The following is a 20,665-nucleotide window of genomic DNA, read 5'->3' as shown; positions in this document are numbered from 1 at the left end:
TGTTTACCACTTATTGTTCAAGGACCAAGCATCAGATCTTCAAGGTTAAAGCTGCCTGCAGCAAAAACCTCTCTCACAGCTCCCCCTTTTTGTTTTTCAATTAAAAAAGCTGAGTTTATCATTCTTTGCAGGGCCCTTTGCAGGCAAGAGTATAAACACGGAACAATTAATGCTATAACAAAAATTATGATCAATATCATTAATCCTGCCTTAACAATTACAGCTATCCATCCTGTAATTCCCCAACCAGATAACAAATCGTTCAACCAATTCCCTTCATTGTCTACTTCCAACTTTCTGACCCCCTCCTTTAACATTTGAATGCTTTTATGCACAGATTCTGAATGAACTGACAGATTCATGCTATGAACTTTATTATCATTTATTGAGATGTCGGAGGCTGTGGTGACACCCACCCCGGCACTCCCTCTTGTTCTTGCTTGTAATTGGCCGCATATGCCTGAAATGAGTTGTTGGGAGACAAAATTCTGCTCAGCGGTGTTGCGATTTGTGTCATTGCGCGCCCACTCTGTGCGCTCCGTCTCCCGTTTCCCGTTTGCCCACGAGGTGGAAGCACATTCCCTTGTACACTATATTTAGAATGACATTGATTTGCATAATGTCTTCCTTTTCCACATCGGGGGCAAACATTAGGAGCTATGTTACCGTCCACACGTGCGTTTGCTTCTGGAAAACCTCCTCTTTTTGGACAATCTTTTTTGAAATGACCCGATTTCCCACACAAAAAACAATTTCCTCGTACTTTCACCGCCGCAGCAAATGTTGTTGCCAACATCTCCGTGTTATGATAGTTAGAACCAATTCTTCGACATGCCTCAATCATTTGGACTATCGTTAGATTTTGTAACGAATGCAAAATACGTTGACAATCATAATTAGCATTTTCCCCAGCAAGCTGCATTAACAAAGACTCTTTCGCAGCATCATTCGCTAGTTGCTTATCAAGCGCTTCCTTCAATCTGTCAACAAACCACATAGAAGACTCTTGCAGCTCTTGTTTTATTTTCACATAAAATGTGACAACTTTCCCAGTATCAGGGACTTTCAGAAGGGCTTGATAAGCTAGTGTAGTTGTTCGCTGCTATATTTGCAGAGCCAAGCGCACTTGCAACTGTGGTGTATTCATAGGCGGCTCCCCCATTAATTGTGGCAAGCCCGCTCCGTGCAAAGGATCCCCGTTATCTTTCTCCAAATTTGCAAGGGCTGCCACTTGGCAAGCAGATTTCCACATTGACTCAAATAATACCATTTGCATAGGAGTAAGTATTAAACGTGTAATTTGCCATATATCGTAGAGTGTTAACTCATTCCCCAAAAACGTTGCTTGTAACAAACTCTGAGTATGTGGTGCACTTAACCCATTTTGCATAACAGTTTGTCTTAAGTCTTTAATTACTTCATAAGAAAAAGGCGAGTGCTCATTAGGCTGATTCGTTTGTCATAAGACAGGACATGCTATTGCATTTCCACATTCTGTTTCTCCATTGTCTAGTGCCTTTTGCTTTATTTGCCTCCATTTTTCAACTGGATCATATCGAAAAGGGACATCTTCATTAAAGTCTACTAACATAGTACCTTCCCCTGTGAAACTTGCGGTATTAGACTTCTTCATAGGCAATTCATAAAATCCTGGCATACTAGAGTGAGGCTGTCGCTTAATTTTTGAAGCATCTGCATTAGATTTTGTTGGATCAGGGCGATCTTGTAACTCCAAACTACTTTCCTTAACCACAAACTCAGTCTGAGACGCCCGATCTCCTGGACTCTCTTGTGTAGTTAATGCTGTCTTAGCAGTTTCCGCTACGGAATGGTCTGATCTGATTTGTTTTAAAGTCTCAAACACTAGGCGCCACGAGGTTAACAGTTCTGCTGCCATCTGATCTCCTTTTGATGCAGCATCAAATAACCTCTGCCCTGCTTCATCCCAGACAGGGACACTAAACACCAATTGTGCATCCACAGAACCACCATGAGTTTTAAGCCAAACTAAAAGCATTCGTAACACATGTTCTTCAAAATTAACTCCCCTCTTTTGAAACAAAGCCATCAAAACAGACACAATAGATTTTTCCTCTGTAGACATAGAGGAACCCACTGTTAGTCCTCAGCTGCTCACCTTACTTGTTGAGGATTGTTTTTGTCCAGACTTGCAGGCTTTCTCCCGGCTCCCCAGATTCTGCCTTCTTCGTTCAGCTGAGCGTCACCACAGCTGCTGTGTTCTGCAGTAATCGCCCCTTTGAATCAGGTTGGGGTCACCATTTGTGGCAAATTGAAAGACATGGACTCCGATATGCAGGATCGAAATCAGCTTTATTAAGCAAGCGTGGTCTTTATATACTTTTCTACCAAGGCCAGTAATTTTCTACTTTACTTGTTTACACCATCGTGTACTCTAAAGATCACATTCTCACCGGAAAGGGAATCTCTCTTCCCTGTGAGCAGCACCTCCTGATCTAGGGAGTAGCTTCACACAACAACATGGTCTGCCAAAACAGTGCTGCAGCTGCTTATTCCTCCCTATTAGTTCTACCACACTTAACCCTTCTTTTGCCTCAGTCCCCACAAGTCTCCATCTCTTTTCTTCATGCCTTGTGTTTGCTGCTGTGCGCTCATGCATCCTCACTCCCAAATCACCTCTCCTCATTTTGTCCAGATTGGGTGGAAGCTGCTGCAGGAGTCATTTTGGCTGGTGGAAGAAAATTATGTAGGTGGAAAAAGAGCCATTAAGGGAGTTACTCAAGCAGAAAAACTGCTAGAGGAACACAAGATCCAGAGAAAAAAACAGAGTGGCTACCTAAGGGTGTCCTTTGCTCTCATCTACCAATGCTTTCCGCCTCAGAGCTGGACCCAACTTGCAGGTGAGGAGCTCTTGCCAGGCCTGGATCTCACAAGGGGATAAGGGGGTGTCCAGCAGTCCTGCCAGCCATCTCCTTGGTGACTTTATCCTAAGGTCTCCCCAACTTGCACAGGCCCCACTCTGCTCCACAGCTGCCTTCTGTGCCTCACCTCTCCCCGCCTCCTTCTCTCACCTCTGGGACTGTTTCTCTCACACCTTTTCCTCACACCTACAGAATCACAGAATGGTTTAGGTTGGAAGGGACCTTGAAGATCATCTAGTTCCAACCCCCCTGCCATAGGCAGGGACACCTCCCACTAGACCAAGTTGCTCAAAGCCCCATCCAGCCTGGCCTTGAACACCTCCAGGAATGGGGCAACCACAGCTTCTCTGGGCAACCTGTTCCAGTGCCTCGCCACCCTCATGGTGAAAAATTTCTTCCTGATATCTAATGTAAATCTCCCCTCTTCCAGCTTGAAGCTGTTCCCCCTCATCCTATCACTACATGTGCTTGTAAAAAGCCCTTCCCCAGCTCTCCTGTAGCCCTTTAGGTACTGGAAGGCTGCAATATAGTCTCCCCAGAGCCTTCTCTTGTCCAGGCTGAACAACCCCAACTCTCTCAGCCTGTCCTCACAGGAGAGGTGCTCCAGCCCTCTGATCATCTTCATGGCCCTCCTCTGGCCCCGCTCCAACAGGTCTATGTCTTTCCTGTGCTGAGGTCCCCAGAGCTGGAGGCAGTACTCCAGGTGGGGTCTCACCACAGCGGAGCAGAGGTGCAGAACCACCTCCCCGGACCTGCAGGCCACGCTGCCTTTGATGCAGCCCAGGCCACCGTTGGCTTTCTGGGCCGCCACCACCGAGGGGCTCCGCTGGGCCTGGCGGGGGGGAGGCCGCTGCAGAACCGGCCGTGTCCCTCGCAGGGCAGCCCGAACCCCTCCTCACAGAGAAACCCCGCCACCCAACACCTGTCCCGGATCACTGTGCGCAACCCCGCGTCCCCCGGTAGAGCGGGGCAGGGAAGCGGCGCGGCCCGGACCGCGCCTGCGCAGCGGGAGGGGCGGAGCAGCGGCGTCGCCATGGCGGGGCCGGCCGCGGCGTGAGTGCAGGCAGGCAGGCGGGCGGGGTCGGCCGGGAACTGCACCGCGCACTGGGGGGCGGCGGTAGCGGGGATCCGTGTGTGAGGGGGGCACGGTGGTGGTGGCGGGCGGGCCGGGGCTGACCGCGCTGTGAGGCTGCGGCGGGGCCGCGCAGGCCCGGGCCTGTGGAGCGGCGGGCAGCGGCCCGACACCCGTCTCCCGCGGGGTCCCCCCCTGTCCTCGGCCGCGCAGGCCGAAAGCTTTTCCTTTGCAGCAGATCTCATCGTCGCCCTGGCAAATTCAGGGAAGAGTTAAGCGCGGGGTTCCCTGCAGGAAAATGGGGGTAGAGGGATTTGGGCTGGCGGGCTGCTGCTCCTCCTCCCCCGTCCCCATCGTCCTTCCAGCCTCCCCTCTCCCGCCGTGGAGGCTTCTGTCCCCTCAGAGGATCGCCCGGTTCCTGCTGCGTTCCTCCCGTGGCGTGTTCGTTAGCTCTCGTGTAGCTGCAGCGGAGGCCTTGTCTGGCACCGGGAAGATCAGGGTGATCACCCCGTACATGTGCCGTAATCGCCTGCTGGTGGAAGCCAGAAAGATTTTTCATGGTTTTTTTTAGCAATGCCGTCTCCCTGATTTCTGTTTCTTGACAGCCTACAGTTCCTTTTCTCCTACGCCATTCTATTCATCATATGTATTTGTGCCTGTGGTGTTGCTTTCCTTCATTTTTATAAATTTTTTTTCTTGCCCATTTTTGGCAATACCCTGTAATCACCTTGAATTTAAATTCTTCCCTTGAATTTAAATTCCTCCCCCTCACATCTTCTGTACACCTCATGAATTCATATCATCCACTGATTACGTATTTGTCAAAGCTTTGTTCGAGTCAACTTCATCAGTTGGTTTGCTTTCTCTTCTTCATTACACTATCAAAACAAGAAAAGTGTAACGTAATTTGCTCCCCATAAATCACCGCTATTTTTTAATCATCTGGATGATGTCATGTGGGTGCTTGTAGATTTCTTGTGTTGTGCTTTGCTGTGGTTTTTTTCCTGGTATTGGAGCTGGGAATGTCACTCTAATTCCCTAGATCTTCTGTGTTGCCTTTTAAACACTGATTTTAAATTGCACTTTTCCAGTCTTCTGGAATCTCCTTCACCATCCAGGAACTAACAAAGGTAACTGCAAATGATTTGGGTTGCCCAGAGAGGTTGTGGGATCTCTGTCCTTGGAGGTTTTCAAGGTGCAGTTGGATGTAGCCCTGACCAACATGGTGGGTCCCCGTAGCTGCCGGTGCTTTGAGCAGGAGGTTGGATGAGAGATCTCTTGAGGTCTCTTCCCACCTCAGTTACTCTGTTTAGCTTCTCTGAACTCCCCTTACTCTGTTCCTTCTTAGGCCTCAGTAGCAATGGGGACAGAAGATTTATGCAGCTTCACGTCTTAAAATTAGTTGTAGATCTCAATGACATTCTGAAGGAGGATGGATATGTTCCTTCTGAACAAGTGTGTGGTCTCACAGGCATTCAGCAGCATTTGGAGGCATTCGATGGTTAGGACAAGCAACATGGGAGAGAGGAATTTTGCTGCTAGGTCCAGCTTTACAAGTGATTTGCAGGTGAATCCCAGATTTTTGAATGCAGGATTCTACATCGTCCTACTGGAATAAATGTAAGCATTCAACTGCAAATTTTCCTGGTTAGTTGAGATAGATTTGGGCACTGAAGACAGTAGCTGATATCTCAGTCTTATTCCAGATGCTGCAGGTGTAAACTGTTTTACTTGCCAGCAGTAGTCTGTCACTCCATGTGTGTAAATTTTTTTACTAGGCTCTTTGTTGCAATGACTTACTGCTTATGTTGACTGTCATGCCTAACTTTCTTATCACAGATCTAAACCAACTAACAGTTAAGTGTTTAACTAATGCTCAAGTCAAGTTTACTCCTGTAAGTCCCTTATCAAATAACCATCATACTCTTAAATCCTTTCAGCAGATTTAGAAAATAAAACATATCTTTTCTTTTCTGTTGCATATAGGAGTGATGTGGGAACCACCTGTTCTGTGTGAAGGACAAGAAATAAAACACTTGATAAAGGGAAGAAACAAAAAATCTGATAAATGGAAGCCATGAAGATATCAAAGCGGTTCTTCGCTTTTGGAATTTTGGCATGTATAGCTATTTATGTTGCATACATAAAATGGCACTTGGATTCCAAACCGATTGTGGGAGCAGCAGAAGGAGTTGCTGAAAGCAGGGAAGACAAACTGAACCATCAGACACTGACCACGGATCTCTCGGTCTTTTATGGAATTATGTTTGACGCAGGAAGCACAGGAACTCGCGTCCATATTTTTAAATTTACACAGCAGCCAAAAGGTATGGCCTGCTCATTACACGATAGATTAATTCTTCCATAACATATAGAGCAGATTATTGGTGATTCTTTTCTAGGGATTACTTGAACAAACATAGTTTAGCTGTTTCTAGAGAGCCATCAGGAAGTACATTATGATTCAAGTGTGTGGGTTTGAATGGAATTATGAAAACATTCAACAAGGAGAAAATGTAGTGTCAGAATGTGAACTAAATAGCAGCGGTACCTTTTAGAATGGTGCCTTGAAGAAGAGCAGTTTTTCATCACACTGCGTGGTGGAAGAGAGGATTATAAATTCAAACTGCCTTATTCCTCCTGATTTTCACCATGAGGTTGTTGGCTGTCTCCAGTGCCTGGCAGTGAGCTGCTTCTCTCTTTATTGTCTGATTTTGTGCATCCTTGGCTTTGGTGTTGGGTTTAAATTGCAAAACTTCGCTGTTTGATTAAAATTGCTATGTATTGCATCTGGACAGAAAGTAATGCTGAGAAGTGAGATAGAAGTGTACAAAAACACTCCAGTTTTCCTCTGGAGTCATAAGCTTCATCTCTTTAGGTGTTGTCAGCTCCTAGTTGTGGAACTCTTAAAAGATGAAAGAACCCATGTGGATGCTGTTAGTAGGTGATCTGAGGATGCTTTTAATGATTAGCAGCATGGTGTGTGGTGCGATTGGCCTGTGGGGAGCACCTTAGGTTTGGAAAAGGGGCTAGTGTAAGGCTTAGCCACCAAAGGCATTAAGCAGCATCCATGGATTTCCTTCTTTCAGTGTATTCCCAAATCTTTGCTTCTTCTTGCCTGCTTCTCTTTAAACACGATTTCAGAATATATTGCAGAAAACTTTATGGATTGTAGTTGGGTACAGGAGGAGGATGTTGTCAAGCTCGTGTTATCTTGCCTGCAAATTCGTATAATTGTCTATACTGTAGGTGTCCAAAATAGTATGGTCTGGCTCCCTTTGCTGCCATTGAAAATGGTGGCAAAGCTTCCACTGAGTTTTGCTGGAGTTAAGTTTAGCCAGAACAGAGCACGCTGAAATGTGGGGTCTTTGTTACCAATGCAGTTTGGAAAACTGCACATGGCAGGTGTAAGGGCTCAAAGAGAACTTGCATCCATCTGGTGGTTATCTGCTGTGCATGAAAAATATGTGCATAGTAGACACCAGCACCTGAAAAACAGCCATGACTTTTAAAACTGGTTTTCTCGGGAGCTAATTTCATAGCAAGAGCTGTATTTAAAGGTCAAGTGGCTGTTGGTAGTTCATTAGACAGAGACTTGAGTTGACTTCCGTTATCACATAATGACGTAATTCGTAAAATAGTTTTCTTTTTGTGTATGCAAAATTATTTGTACGATTACTTATTTTGGACTACTGCTTTTGAACAGAGACTCCCAAATTAACCCATGAGACGTTTAAAGCACTGAAGCCAGGTCTATCTGCATATGCCGATGATGTCGAAAAGGTAATTTTGTTTCTGTTACTGTAAAAGTAGGTGCCCCAAAACCTCCTGTTCTTGATATGCCCCACAAATCACATCTTGCTGTGGTGCAGTATGCTGAACTGTCTCAGTTCAGGGGAGTGTCTCCAAGTGATACAAGTCCACAGTAAAAGTTGGTCAGCATGCAGAGGAGCAAGGAGCAGAACGCATCTATTCCCACTCAGTGGTGGTCAGTAGATGTTTTTCCTGTTGCTGCCTTAAGAATTACGACACCCTTAAGAAAATGACACAAGAGCTGTGTTGGATTGGAGCAGAGCCTTCTCCAAAAGCAACTGAGTTGGATTCTCAGGAAAACAGTCTAACAGGCCAAGTACTAAGTGACTTCTCTCCTGTCTCCTTTACCTTCTGGCTCACAGGGATTTAGGGTCTTCCTGAGCCAGGCTTAACACCCAGCTCACAGTGTTTTACTGGTTCCAAAGGCCTTTTTTCCCCAGGGATTTGTCATACTGCCTTTTGAACCTTTTGTAGCCAAAACATTCAGTGGCAGAGAGTTCTATGTGACTGTTTGAAAAAGTGACTCTTCCTGTTTGTTTTTGACCTGTTGCTGGAGAATCCCCATTATATCCACCAGGTCTCATGCTGTTAGGAGATAGTGAGTCCTCCACCTTCTCCTGACCCCTGGTGATATTCACTTGTCTCTGTTCCACATTGATAGTGAATCATACCTCTGATCACCTTTTTGCCCTTCCAAGAAAGGCAAATCCAAAGAGTTTCTAAGATGCCTTTTTTTGTTCTTTCTCTGCCCACAGAGTGGCCAGGGAATAAAAGAGCTCCTGGAGGTGGCAAAGAAGGAAGTTCCTATGGAGCTGTGGAAGTTTACTCCTCTGGTCCTGAAAGCCACAGCTGGACTACGGTTGCTGCCAGGAGAGAAAGCTCAGAAGTTGCTAGATAAGGTACTATTTCATGTCTTTCAGTTTGCTTTCCAGAGATTTTATAGCAAAATTTGTTCCCTTCTGTGTAAGGTACATACTCCTTTACCTTCATGTACATGAGCCATTTCTATCATTTAATCCTGAAAGCAGTTCAGAGCCACCTGATCTCAAATGGGGTTAGGGGGAAAAGTGGCATGAGTACAAGCAGAGAGGAATGATGACAGCTCTGAATAAGCCTGGAGATGACATTTAACGTTAACAAGTGTAATGAGATACTCCTAGCAGTTACCACAGGCTTGTTCTTAACTGAGTGTGTTTGTTGGTGGTTTTGACCAGGATGCTGCTATTTTGAGAAAAGCTCTCTGCTATTTGATTGGTCACGTTATCAGCCTGCTGCTGCAAGGTTGCTCCTTCATATTGATAGGAAGTAATATAAATTGTATTTATAGGCATGTCAAATACGTCTACTATTTTAAAACATCATAAAAATAAAATACTATGTTCTAGACCTTACTGCTGCAGGAAACATTTCTTGTGTGCACTAAGTGTACTCTTTTTCTAAGCAGTAATTGGAAGGAAGAAACATGGTATGGTTGAAACCCCTCTCTGTATTGTTCTGTGCTGCCTGCAAGCTGGCCCATTCTTTTCCATGCTGAATTTCAACTGGAACTGCTGCAATTGTTACTTTAGAGGACTCTGGAAACCTAAAGCTTTGCTACCTCATGTGGGATGTAGTGTAGAGGACTTCTAACAGCCAACATGCTCCTGTTAAAAATGCCATTCCCTGGGGCATTCCTGGAAGCCAGGGTGTTTATCTTTTGCCTCTCCCATTCATATACAATACCCATGTGTCACCAGTTGCAGCAAAGTAAACTGGGTTCCCTTCTCTACCCATGTCCGTCCCTTGTTAATGGCGTTTCTGAGCAGTCTTCATGCTTGAAAACCCACACATCCATCCCTATCTCTGCACCAAACTGCAAAGTCAGCGTGTAAATCGCTGGGCTTTTGTAGCAGACTGCAGGCTGATGCTTATTGGGCTCTTGACCTTCAAACAAAGTGGTGAGCAGCAGTCAGGATCTGGTCCAAGAAGAGAAGCAGTTGTGTAAAAATGGAGTTTAAAAAAAACCCTTGCTTTCCAGCTGAAAACAGATTTCTCTGAGTGTAGCTTGTATTTGAACTACAGGTGAAGGAGATTTTTCAGGCCTCCCCCTTCTTCGTGAGAGACAACTGCGTGTCGATAATGAATGGAACCGATGAAGGTAGGCTAATTTGTGGAGACCCTTTCTGCAGTCCTGGAGATTCCTGCTGCACTGTGACAAGTCCCCACTCACCTTAATGGGAACCTGCAAACAGCGGTTTTGATACAGTTTTCACGCTGCCTCAGGCAGTGCCTGCCAAAGAGATCTTCTGCTACATTTTCCAATTTGAAGTCCTGAACTCTGTCCTGATTTTTAAAGCTCTGAGTGCCGGGCAGTCCCTGTGGGATCACCAGGAAGCTACTGTGCAGTCAGCACTTCTGGAAAGGTTTCTGAATATCCGCTTGTTGAGGCAGTCTTCAACAACTGGTTTTGCACACCCTGCTCTTGGCAATGCTTATCATGGCTTTCTGGAAGTATTTGGTCATAGTGTTAATTATAACTGATCTAATGCATGTGATTGTGAATTCAATCTCAAAAATGTTATGTAGAGAAGAAAATACAGGCTGAAGTAAGTTGATGCTCATCAAAAAATGCCGAGGATAGAACCTAGAATTAGTCTGGGTTTAAAATAATTTGAAGAAACATGTCTAAATTCTAAGTAACTGAGTATGATGTGTTTCAAATCTGCTTAGAAACCAAACTTTAAAATAGCTGGAGCTGTTTGGAGCTGTTTATGAGTTTCTTTTTTACTTGCTTAATGGAAGAAAGACATTGTAATTCTTCTTTTTGTTTTGTTTTAAAATCATTAATAGCAGTGACAGCCTTGGTTCAGCCAAGGGTTGAACTGGACCATGTTCCTTAGCATGCCTTGCGTTTTAACCCCATGGATAAATATTTGAATTTGTTAACATACGGCCCACTAATTCATCTTATTTATGGAGCAAAGGCTTATAAAACAAGAAGAGGACAGAAACAGTGAATGCTCACAAGAATGCTTAGAGGAAAATAGGAAAAATTATAACACTGAAAAGATGAAAAATTCCTAGTATTCAAAGGAAAGTTGAGTGGCTGACATCAAACAAAAGCTTACCAGTGGATGTTTTCCTAGAAAATTAACAATGTGAGTGTCAGTAATCTCCTTGTCTTTTAGCTAAGGAGTGAGGCCTTTGTGACTTCTTGCCCAAGTTTTTGACCTGTGAAATACAGAGTTCTCCAGGCATTTCATATATGGGGCTTCTCTCCCAAATATCACATAAGCTCTGTTATAGAAGGTCATTGTCTTTGTTCAAGGTTTGTCAATTTGTCATTGGTTCATAAACCAATCTTGGTTTTTGATGGCTGTTGACAGTTGTGGAATGATTGGCTTTGGGGCAAGGTGGATCAGGGGAGCTCAGCAGAGCCAGTCCTATTCACCCTTCTTGAAGGACCTTCTTGCTTAGCTCCAACTAGACATCCTTTGGAGATTTTGTATTAGAAGTCCTCCATTTATGAAAGGGAGACAAGGGAGCTTGTGGCAGATGGTCTCTGGTGTCTCTGTCTATTGTTGGGTGGCAAGCTCTGGTTTGCTGATTATTTTGTTTAAATGGAGCTGTTAAACTGCATGAGAAAACTTAAAAATGCCTCCAGCTAAACAGGTCCTAAAGCAGGAAGACCTTGTGATACAGCTCACCTTATTTGTTACTGTTATTAGATAAAATGAAATGGTATGGTCTAATAGTGCATCTTCTGAATGTTTTCCTTATTAGGTGTTTCAGCCTGGATCACAGTAAATTTTTTAACAGGTATGTATACACAAGCATGCGTATAAAGATGTCACCAATGCTGTGAAATTCATGCCGTTTTCTGCTCCTGCCTGGGATTTGCTCATTCATTGGGGCGGAGTGGGAGAAAGAAAGATCTGGGAATAAGTCAGCAGTTATTTTTGGCCTGGCCTATTTAAGTCATTAGGATTTTGGCCATTTACTTGACAGAGTGAGGAGTTCAATCCCTTTTCCTAGATGTTTAATGTAGCCTTTATTTCAATTCCCTGTAGGGTGCCAGAGCACTTTATTCCTTTTTAAAGTCTGCCACTAGCTCTGGCTAAATTTTTTATGTGGATATTCTAGATGTGCTTGGCAGCTGCACAGAGTGAAAGAAAGTGCTATGCTACTTCCTTACAAATTTATAACATAGAAATACCACAAGTGTTTACACTGCTGAGTTAGAAAAGGGTAGCTGAAGAGTAAAGAAAAAAACTAAGCTGAAAGCCTCTCTGACAATAAGTAAAGCAGTCTGCTGTCCGAATGCTCTGTTCAGCGCACACAGTGTGTGGGGCAATACCACAAGTGCTCTAATGCTTTTTGTGCTCACAGGAAATATCAGAAAGGTCAGAGATCTTCAAATAACAACTATCATGAAGTATACCGAGGCAATTGGGACAAACTAGTCTTGTCAGGAAGGTGTATTTGAAAGATCTAACTGAGAAGAACTGGATTTAAATGAGAAGAGTGGTTTGGGCTGTCAGCAGGAAGAATTCCAAGAGAGCTGGGTCTCTTAGGCAGCTCTTTTCAGTCTGTCGTCCCCTTGGCCATAGGAATCTGCAAAATATCACTAAGGGATCAGGGAGAGGTGGCCAAGCAAACCACATTCCTCTCTGTTACAAAGTGGTTACCAGAGTAGAGTTTGCAAAAGAGCCCTTGCATCCACTGAGAAATGTTTAGGAATCCAATAACTAAAGCTGCTGTAATTAGGGCATAAATAGCCACCAGAGAAATAAGAGAAACTGTCACTTGAAGATTTTCAGGTCACCCCGATAAAGCCAAAATAAGTGTCTGGTAGATGATGGTATAATTTAGTGCTGGCTGGAAGCTGGCAGGTGGACTTAGATTGTTCTCTTTCTTTGCCACTGTACTTCTAGTTTTTATTCCTGGCCAGTTTCTCACAGTGCCCACCATGGCTTTGTCTGTTCTGTCACACATTTCAGGTAGCCTAGATGATCCGCAGAAGAGAAGTGTAGGGATGCTGGATTTGGGTGGTGGATCAACACAGATCACCTTCCTTCCACGCACGGAGGTAATGTGACCACTCATGCTATTGGGAAGTGCTGGTGTAGAAATCAGGAACTGCTGAGATTTGTTTCCCTTGGAAACAGACCAAGAGTTTGTCAGTGTGACATGAAGCCACACTTCTGACAGAAAAACCCAGGTCACTTGGTAACATCTGCCTTGTTACAGTCAGTCACGGAGACGTTCACAGCTCTTTGTCAGTCCTCTTACTCCAACACCATGGGTCAGTGGTGCATGTGGTGAATCTGCCAGGGCTGCTTTATCTTGGGGGAAAATACAGTGTTTGTCTGAGCATCTTAATCCTTGGCGCTTAGTTTGTGCTGCTTATAATGAAGAACTCAAAGGCAGTGCTGTTAATGAATTCACGTCCAACATTTGGCCTATATTGGGTTTTAAGAATATGCCTTCTCAGTACTTTTTTCTGGTTTTCTTGAGTTCACTCAGCTGCAAATGAATACTTTCTAAGGAGCAACTGTTAATATGTGGTAAAAAATACATGCTGATGTTTGCCATTTCAGTTTCTTGTTGTGGTGTTTTCATAGGTGTTCTGTGAGCTTGAAGCCCTGTGGATGTGGAGTTGTAAGTCTCTGCCCTGAGCAGAGATGCTGTTCATAGTAAAGCTGCACAAAAGCAGAGGGTTGGGATGCTTTATCTAGTGTGATCAAGCCTGGGCTAATCAAGATGTTGTGCTCTTACAGCAGAATGACAGGGGATGTGAAGAGTCCAGGATGTGAAAATTCTGGTCTTAGAGATGGTGTTAAGATATGAGCAGCATGAATAGGATCGTGACCTGAGCTTTGCTCCCCATAAACGCGCTAGCTGTGCTGGTGCACTTGGGGAAGAAGCTGCAAAGTGCTTTAGATAATTACCCTTTCATTTCTTCAGACCACGGGCTGGTCCTCACTCTGTTCCTTGGCAAGCACAGTGATGTGCTTTTCCTCTAGCTTGTGGAAGTTCACAGCTGAATTCACTTGAGTAGGAAGTAACTGCGTGCCTGGCTTCCATATTATTTTGCACACAGTTTTCCCTGTGTGATCCTAGTAGGGATCATGTGGAGAGGCAGCTGCTGTAGCCTCTTGACAAAAGCAGTCAAGAGCTGGAATAAGGATTCCTTTTTAATTAAAATAATTATTTTATACACCAATTTGTTGTGAATACAAAGAGAAATGTAGCCAGTTTGGACTCTGTCATGTAAAGACACTATTTTAGCTCCAGGTTTTGTGGTTGTCTTGTGTATCAGCAGTCAAATCAAAATACTTGGAGATTTATCATTTCTCTATGAACCATGCTAGGGTTGTTTCACTTTTTTCCTAATGTTTTGGAGGATTGTGTTGTTGATGTTTGCTGCTGCTGGCAGAAACCTTGCAGTGACATCTTTCTCTCCCTCCAGGCAACTCTCCAGACATCACCAGCTGGCCATACAACTTCATTTCAGATGTTTAACAACACCTACAAGTTGTATTCGTACAGGTTAGTTGTGGGGAATGGAGCACACTGCAGATAGAAGCTTTCTATGAAGCCAGTGAGACCTAGGTGTTTTGCTGAAGTGGGGTCCTTGCAAATGAGTACTGGGAAAAAGCGGAGAAACCTGAGCCAAGTCATTGTGGATTAACCTTGGCTGCCTGCCATGTGCCCACCAAGCCACTCTATGACTCCCCTTCCATCAACAGGATGGCGGGGGGGGGGCGAAATATGACAAAAAGCTTTTGGGTCAAGATAAGAACAGGGAGGTCACTTATCAGTTACTGTTGTGGGCAAAACAGACTGACTTAAAGAAGTTAATGTAATTTATTGCCAATTAAACAGTAGGATAATAAGAAATAAAAACAAAAACAAAATCACCTTCCCCCAACCTCTCCCTCCTTCCCAGGGTCAGCTTCACTCCCAGCTCTTCTACCTCCTCACCACCAAGCGGCGCAGGAGGATGAACAGGGGTTGCAGTGAGTTCGCAGCGCTGTCTCTGCCATTCGTTCCTTCTCACCATCTTCCCTGGCTCCCAGTGTTTTGGCAGAGGGAAGCAGCTTCTTCCCACCTATGTTTGCTGTGGGGTGTGTTTGGGCTCAAAGAGTCAATTCTGTATGCTAGAAAGGCTGTGCTGCCTTTGAGGAGGGTAGGAGAAATGTTAGGGGAATGCCTTCAGCTTTCCCAGCTCTTCAAGAGCCAGATTACTGTTGACACCTATTGCTTCTGCTTTTTCACAAAGAGATTATCCTTCTGGGTAAGGGTGATATGAGAGCGGGTTGTCGCATTCTTCCCCATATGTGCATTAGCTGCTGACTCGAGCCAGTTTGCTGGGACTGTGTAGAGAAGACTGGCATGTCCCAGCCAAGTTGTCAGTGGAGTATCAGAGGAAGGATGTTTGTTGTTCACAGAGGCTTTTATCCCTTTGCAGTTACCTGGGACTCGGGCTGATGTCAGCAAGGCTCGCCATTTTAGGAGGAGTTGAGGGAAAACCCTGTAAGTTATGGGCACTCCTCAAGTCTTGGCTCTGAGCATAGGGTACGTAGCCCTGTTGTAGGGGGGAGGAGTTGTCTGTCCCCTTCCCACTGGGCTCAAGGTTCCTGAGTGGTATGTGGACTCCTGTCACCATGGCTGGGTGCATTTGAGACAAATGCAGGAGGTGACACTGCTAGATCCCAGGAGACCTGGTTTCTTGCCAGCCCTGGTGGGGCATGGGACATCTGACATCATGACTGGGGCCTGGAGATGCCTTGCTAAGGCTGTGGGACAGTATGGAGCAGGGCTGGGGCTGAGGGATCTGAAACTGACTCCTTATGTTTTTCCCTAATGTGGCTTTGGTTTACTTCTGCAGTAGGAGAAGGGGAGGAATTGATCAGCCCTTGTTTACCACCTGGCTTCAAATCTGAATGGCAACATGCTGAGATAGTGTACAAAATTAAAGGACAGAAGGCAGGTATAGTGATTTATCACTCTTCCTATCTAGGCCAGCATGCTATTAGCAGAGTAAATGATATACTCTCTGCCTCTTGCAAAGACATTAGATTCTCTGTTTACTGTTCTGTCTGGCTCCTCTTGATGTGCTGTTAGAGAGATTCTGTAGTTCTTTCCTCTTGTGCCATGGTGTGTCTTGTTCAGTCAGTAAAGCTGCTAGTGATAATGCAGATGGAGTTGAGCAATCATCGAGCAGGTCTTTCAAGTCCTTCTGCCTCCAGTGATGTTGTCCGTCTCTGATCTATTGCATATTTAGTCCCAACCTGAGGATGGTAAGTGTTGCCACTGGAAGAAGATGCAGATTTCAGTTCTCTGTGAAGGGCTTATGAAGTGCTGTTATGCAAAACAGAGCCTGTTTCCTGGCAGATCCTAAATAGATTCTATGTATATTTAACTTCCTGCTTATAATGTGCTGGGTTCTTTGCCTTCTTTTAGGTGAGCCTCTGTATGAGTCTTGTTCTAACAAAGTGGCAAAAATGCTCTACAAAAAAGTGCATAAAGCTGAGGAAGTGAAGGACTTGGATTTTTACACTTTCTCCTACTACTATGACCGTGCAGCAGAGGTTGGTCTCATAGGTATGTTTGCTCCTGCTTCATTTCATTTTAAATTACAAGTTGTGGAAGAAGTGGTAACACTTATGCACATCACGATGCTTTGCTAAGCTGTCGTGGATCTTAGTCTTTTGTTACACTGCTGTGCACCATTGGTCTCATGCTGTTTAATTTCTATAGAGAAGGGACTGGGGCTGTGGAATAGGACCTGCAACTTCTGGTAATGTTTTTTAAACAAACTGTCTGCGTTTTAGAAATTGTTTTCTGATTAACTCTACAATCCAAAATAGAAAAAAGCCCTTATAATGATAAACAAATTTCTTGGGTGGTAAAGCAGCAAAGTGATCTTGGGCTGTATGTTTTGCTTCACTGACCTTTTTAGATGGAGTGAAGATTTTCAGATAATTCCGCATGTATTCAAAATGCATCCCGTGTCTTTTCCAGTGGTATGCTAGTGTACAGCAGGCTGTCATGTTCAGTGGTAGAAAGCAGCTGATGAGATGATCTCAAGCTAGTTGGGACAAACTAACCCCCCTCCTCAGCCACTTTGTTTTACAAATAGTTTCAGATTTTATATGTTGCAGAGCGTCACGGCCCTGTCAGATCTGGTCAAAGGCATTAGCTGTGTTCAGGCATCGCCAGGCAGGGCAGCACAGACATGGGGACAAGGTGAGGGAGTGTGTAAACTGTTTCTTTAGCAAACGAGGGTAAAAGTTCTTCATAAAACAAGGCTTTTCAATCTATATTAAGAATCTTTTAAAGGTTCTTTTACCTTTAAAGCAAGTGTGAGTTATGTCATTGATTTCAGTGGCTCAAGGTTTGATTTCCAAACAACTTTTGTGACTTGAATCTACAATTGCCTTTATACAAAAATCATAAAAGACCACTTTTTTTTTTTCCCTTTCAGATAAAGAAAAAGGAGGAAGCTTAACTGTTGGTGACTTTGAAATTGCAGCTAAATATGGTGCGTAAAATACAAACACACTAATAATTCATACCCAGGTGGCAAATGTGTGACATGCTGAGAAGCCTGATTTTTTTTTTAAGTAAATATGGAGCACCTCTCTTGAGCACCTTTCTCTATAGCATCTCACTAATATTTCTGCTTATGTCTGAAAATCTCAACTACTTTTGTATTAATTCTTGCTTTTGCAGCCCACATAAGACACATCTTATAATACTTCTATTTCAAAACTGTTTTAAGAATTACTAATAAACTTGGCCATTAACAGCTGTCCTGAAATCATGCTTTCAAAAGAAATGTGGGGGTTCTCATCCTGTTAGGATAACCTGATCTAGTCTGGTTTATTTTTTCTTTTTTGTCTCAACATTTGCTCATACGCTTGATTGTTAATTGGAAAAGGGGGAAAACCGGTTCGTAGCTTTTCGCTTCAGCAGCTGCAGAGAGAACTGCCTGTGCAGGTTTACAAATGTAAACATTCTTTTCTTAATACCATAAATTCAGGCTTTGACCAAACTGACGTGGGGCTTTTTGGTAAACTTTATGAATGACTGAACAATTTTTGCAGTTCTGATTTCTGGACTACCATTTGTATAATTCATCGTGAGAAAGGAAGTGGGTTTTATTTTGTTTGTCTTTTCTTTTTCTTTTGTCTTTTGTCTTTTTTTTTTTTTCTTGGTTGGTTTTGTCAACATCTGTTGAGTGCTTATGCTTGAGAAACATAAAACGCCTGAGGCTGGTCAGATTTTTAAAGGCTCGAAGTAGATAGAAGAATAGTTGGAGGCCCTTTTCATCCTTTCCTGGAGAGATATAAGAAACTCAGCTATCTTAGGGGAAAGACATAATGCCTCGGTCTTCCTTCCAGTGTGCCAAAGGTTTTCTGCTTCTGCTAATGTGTGCATGTCATTTCAACCCCATTGTAACAGGTTCCATCACTGCACAACTCAACTGACAAGAGGTGGTTTATGGATTCATTTGAGGTTTTTCAAAGCTGGGCTGATGTTTGGCCTGAGCCCACAGTACACATTCAGACACTGTTTTCTTTCTCCTTAGTATGTAAGACCATGGAAATCAGCCCCGGAAGCAGCCCTTTTCTCTGCATGGACCTCACATACATCACCTTCCTCCTGCAAGAGCTGGGCTTCCCGAAGAGCCAAGTCTTTAAGGTGATGCACAAAGTGGATTGCTGGGGAGAGCGGGCAGGAGGGTTCTGAGGCAGTAGTTGTCATGCCAGGAGCTTGGTCCTTGACTTGCCTTCTTGCTACAACACATGCTTTGTGATTGGGGGTGGAGGGGCACTGTCCCCATAATGATGATAACTGGTTGTGATAACCTTCAGCACTGTATTCACCTTGCGTGCTTCTCCTTTTCCCAAAGAATTGTGTTTTAACTTTTTTGTTTGATTTTCTTTTTTTTCCCTAGCTTGCCCGGAAAATTAACAATGTTGAAACAAGCTGGGCATTGGGAGCCACTTTTCATTACATCGACTCACTCAATAGACTGCAGTACTAAAGCTCCTTGAAGTTGATGTTTGGGAGTCTCAGTTTTTGGAAGCCTGATGTGGGAGAATCCATTGAAGGGCCTGCTTGTGGCTTCTGGAGTCCATTGGGACGTCATCATCGTAAACTAGGCCCCTTTCCTCCCACACCGTACCAAGTCCCCTCCATCACTAGCTCTTTTTTACAGTGCAGAGTGCCGTATCTAAAGAATAAGCCTTGATTTGACAGCATCTGCAGTCAGATTGATGTAAAACTTGATCATTGTTGAAGGAAAACCAGGACTCTGCAGGACATCTATGATCTCTATGAGAAAAACACACCTTTTTGGAATATGCCTGTACTATGTGTTTGTACTGTGCTGATGTCGCTGTAGGAAATGGTCACTCCAGAAGGAACTCTTTACCGTCCTGATTTCAGGGTGTTTTTTCCTGTTTGTCAGCATTTTTCTGTGATGATTTTTATTTTACTACTTCCGTGTTTGAAGGTGAACTTGTGTGTGTGTGTGCATGCAAAGACAGTGCATTTACACAGATGTGCTGCCGACAGGCAGCAGCTTTGAAGTGCAGTGTGGAAGTCTCAGCTCCGCTTTCCACTTGCTGAACTAGCAAAGCTCAGGAGCACTCTGGAAACTGGATATGGACTCAGAGGCACGAATCCGAGCCTATATGCCCCGTAAGGTTAATGCTAACAGCCTAATGTTGGTTCCCTTGCTCTTGGGAGATGGGCGGTGGAAGACAACATCAGATTTGCTGGATCTAGACGAGCATGGCTGGGGAGTAGGGTACAGGGCTAATGATGGTTTTGGCAGTTCTAGAGTCGGTCAGGGTAAGACCGATGAACAAGACACCGACACAAAATTAAACCCTGAGTGTGGCTTATTGGACCTCACAGACATTTGTGCCTTGGCGAAGCTGATGCAGGGCCCGGGGTGAATGCTTGCTTTTACCGTGATGGTTTGGGTGCTGCTTCCTGCAGACACATCTCGCTTTGATAAATGAATGTATTGTGGTTGCAACTGAACTGTGGCAGGGTAGCTGCAATACACCGCTCCAACAGTGTCCTGTATGTGGGCTGGAAGCAATCTCGGAGGCAGCAGGAGCCGGAGAGGATGTGCTGCGCTAGTTGCAATCTAACTGTGGAAGTGTGTTGTATTTATGTGGATGTTTAGAGCAGACCTGAGTGGTCTTTTGGGGGTGCAAAAGAGCCCAGCCTCCTGGGGAGCCAGCAGCGCGTGCCCCAACTCGTGGGATTGTGGCCGCAGCCTCATCCATTCCCTGGGGCAGTGAGATGTGGTACGGTGGCCTGTGGCGCTGCATGGCCACTGCCTCTGCAGCTGAGTGTACAGGGGACACTTGAACCCCACCGTACTGACAATAAAACCCCAATTTAAAATGAAAAAGTGGCAGTGGTGGTGTGGCTTTTAGCGCCAGAGCTTGGGGGGTGGGTGGGTGGGTGGGGAAATGAGTGCCCTGAGGCCATCGCTGTCCCCCCACCCCATCACTGTACCCCCACACCATTGCTGTCCCCACGTACCATTGTGGGCCCCCCTGTGCCATTGCTGTCCCTCCATGCCATCCCTATCCCCTCAGGCCATTCCCATCCCCTCACACCGTCACAGCTCCAGATGCCATCCCTGTCCCACTCACGCCATCCCAGCCACCCATGCCATCCAGCACCATCCTCATCCTCATCCTCACCCACCACCCCCGTCCCCACACGCCATCCCCGTTCCCATCAGCCCTCCCTCGCCGCCACCCCGGTCCCGGCGCCGGGCAGCGGGGTGGCGGCAGCCCCGGCCCTTCCCCCTTCTCCCCCGCCGTGCCGCGGCCCACCCCAGCGCTGCGGAGCCGGACCG

At 45.0% G+C, this 20,665-nt stretch overlaps 1 protein-coding gene across 1 annotated transcript; it reads left to right on the top strand.

Annotated features, from left to right (window-relative positions):
• The first annotated feature begins 3,940 nt into the window (after positions 1–3,940).
• On the top strand, positions 3,941–20,188 carry ENTPD6 (ectonucleoside triphosphate diphosphohydrolase 6). Its single transcript, XM_082480799.1, has 14 exons — positions 3,941–3,953; positions 5,959–6,299; positions 7,679–7,755; positions 8,541–8,684; positions 9,847–9,922; positions 11,548–11,583; positions 12,765–12,853; positions 14,237–14,316; positions 15,239–15,303; positions 15,659–15,760; positions 16,234–16,374; positions 17,258–17,314; positions 18,365–18,477; positions 18,734–20,188. The coding sequence occupies exons 2-14, from the start codon at positions 6,041–6,043 to the stop codon at positions 18,821–18,823; spliced, it is 1,329 nt and encodes a 442-aa protein (XP_082336925.1). The 5' UTR covers positions 3,941–3,953; positions 5,959–6,040; the 3' UTR covers positions 18,824–20,188.
• The last annotated feature ends 477 nt before the right edge of the window (positions 20,189–20,665 follow it).

This window comes from Vanellus vanellus, assembly GCF_965231255.1.
Source record: "Vanellus vanellus genome assembly, chromosome: 3".
NCBI lineage: Eukaryota > Metazoa > Chordata > Aves > Charadriiformes > Charadriidae > Vanellus > Vanellus vanellus.
This window is presented reverse-complemented; position numbering and strand designations above follow the sequence as displayed.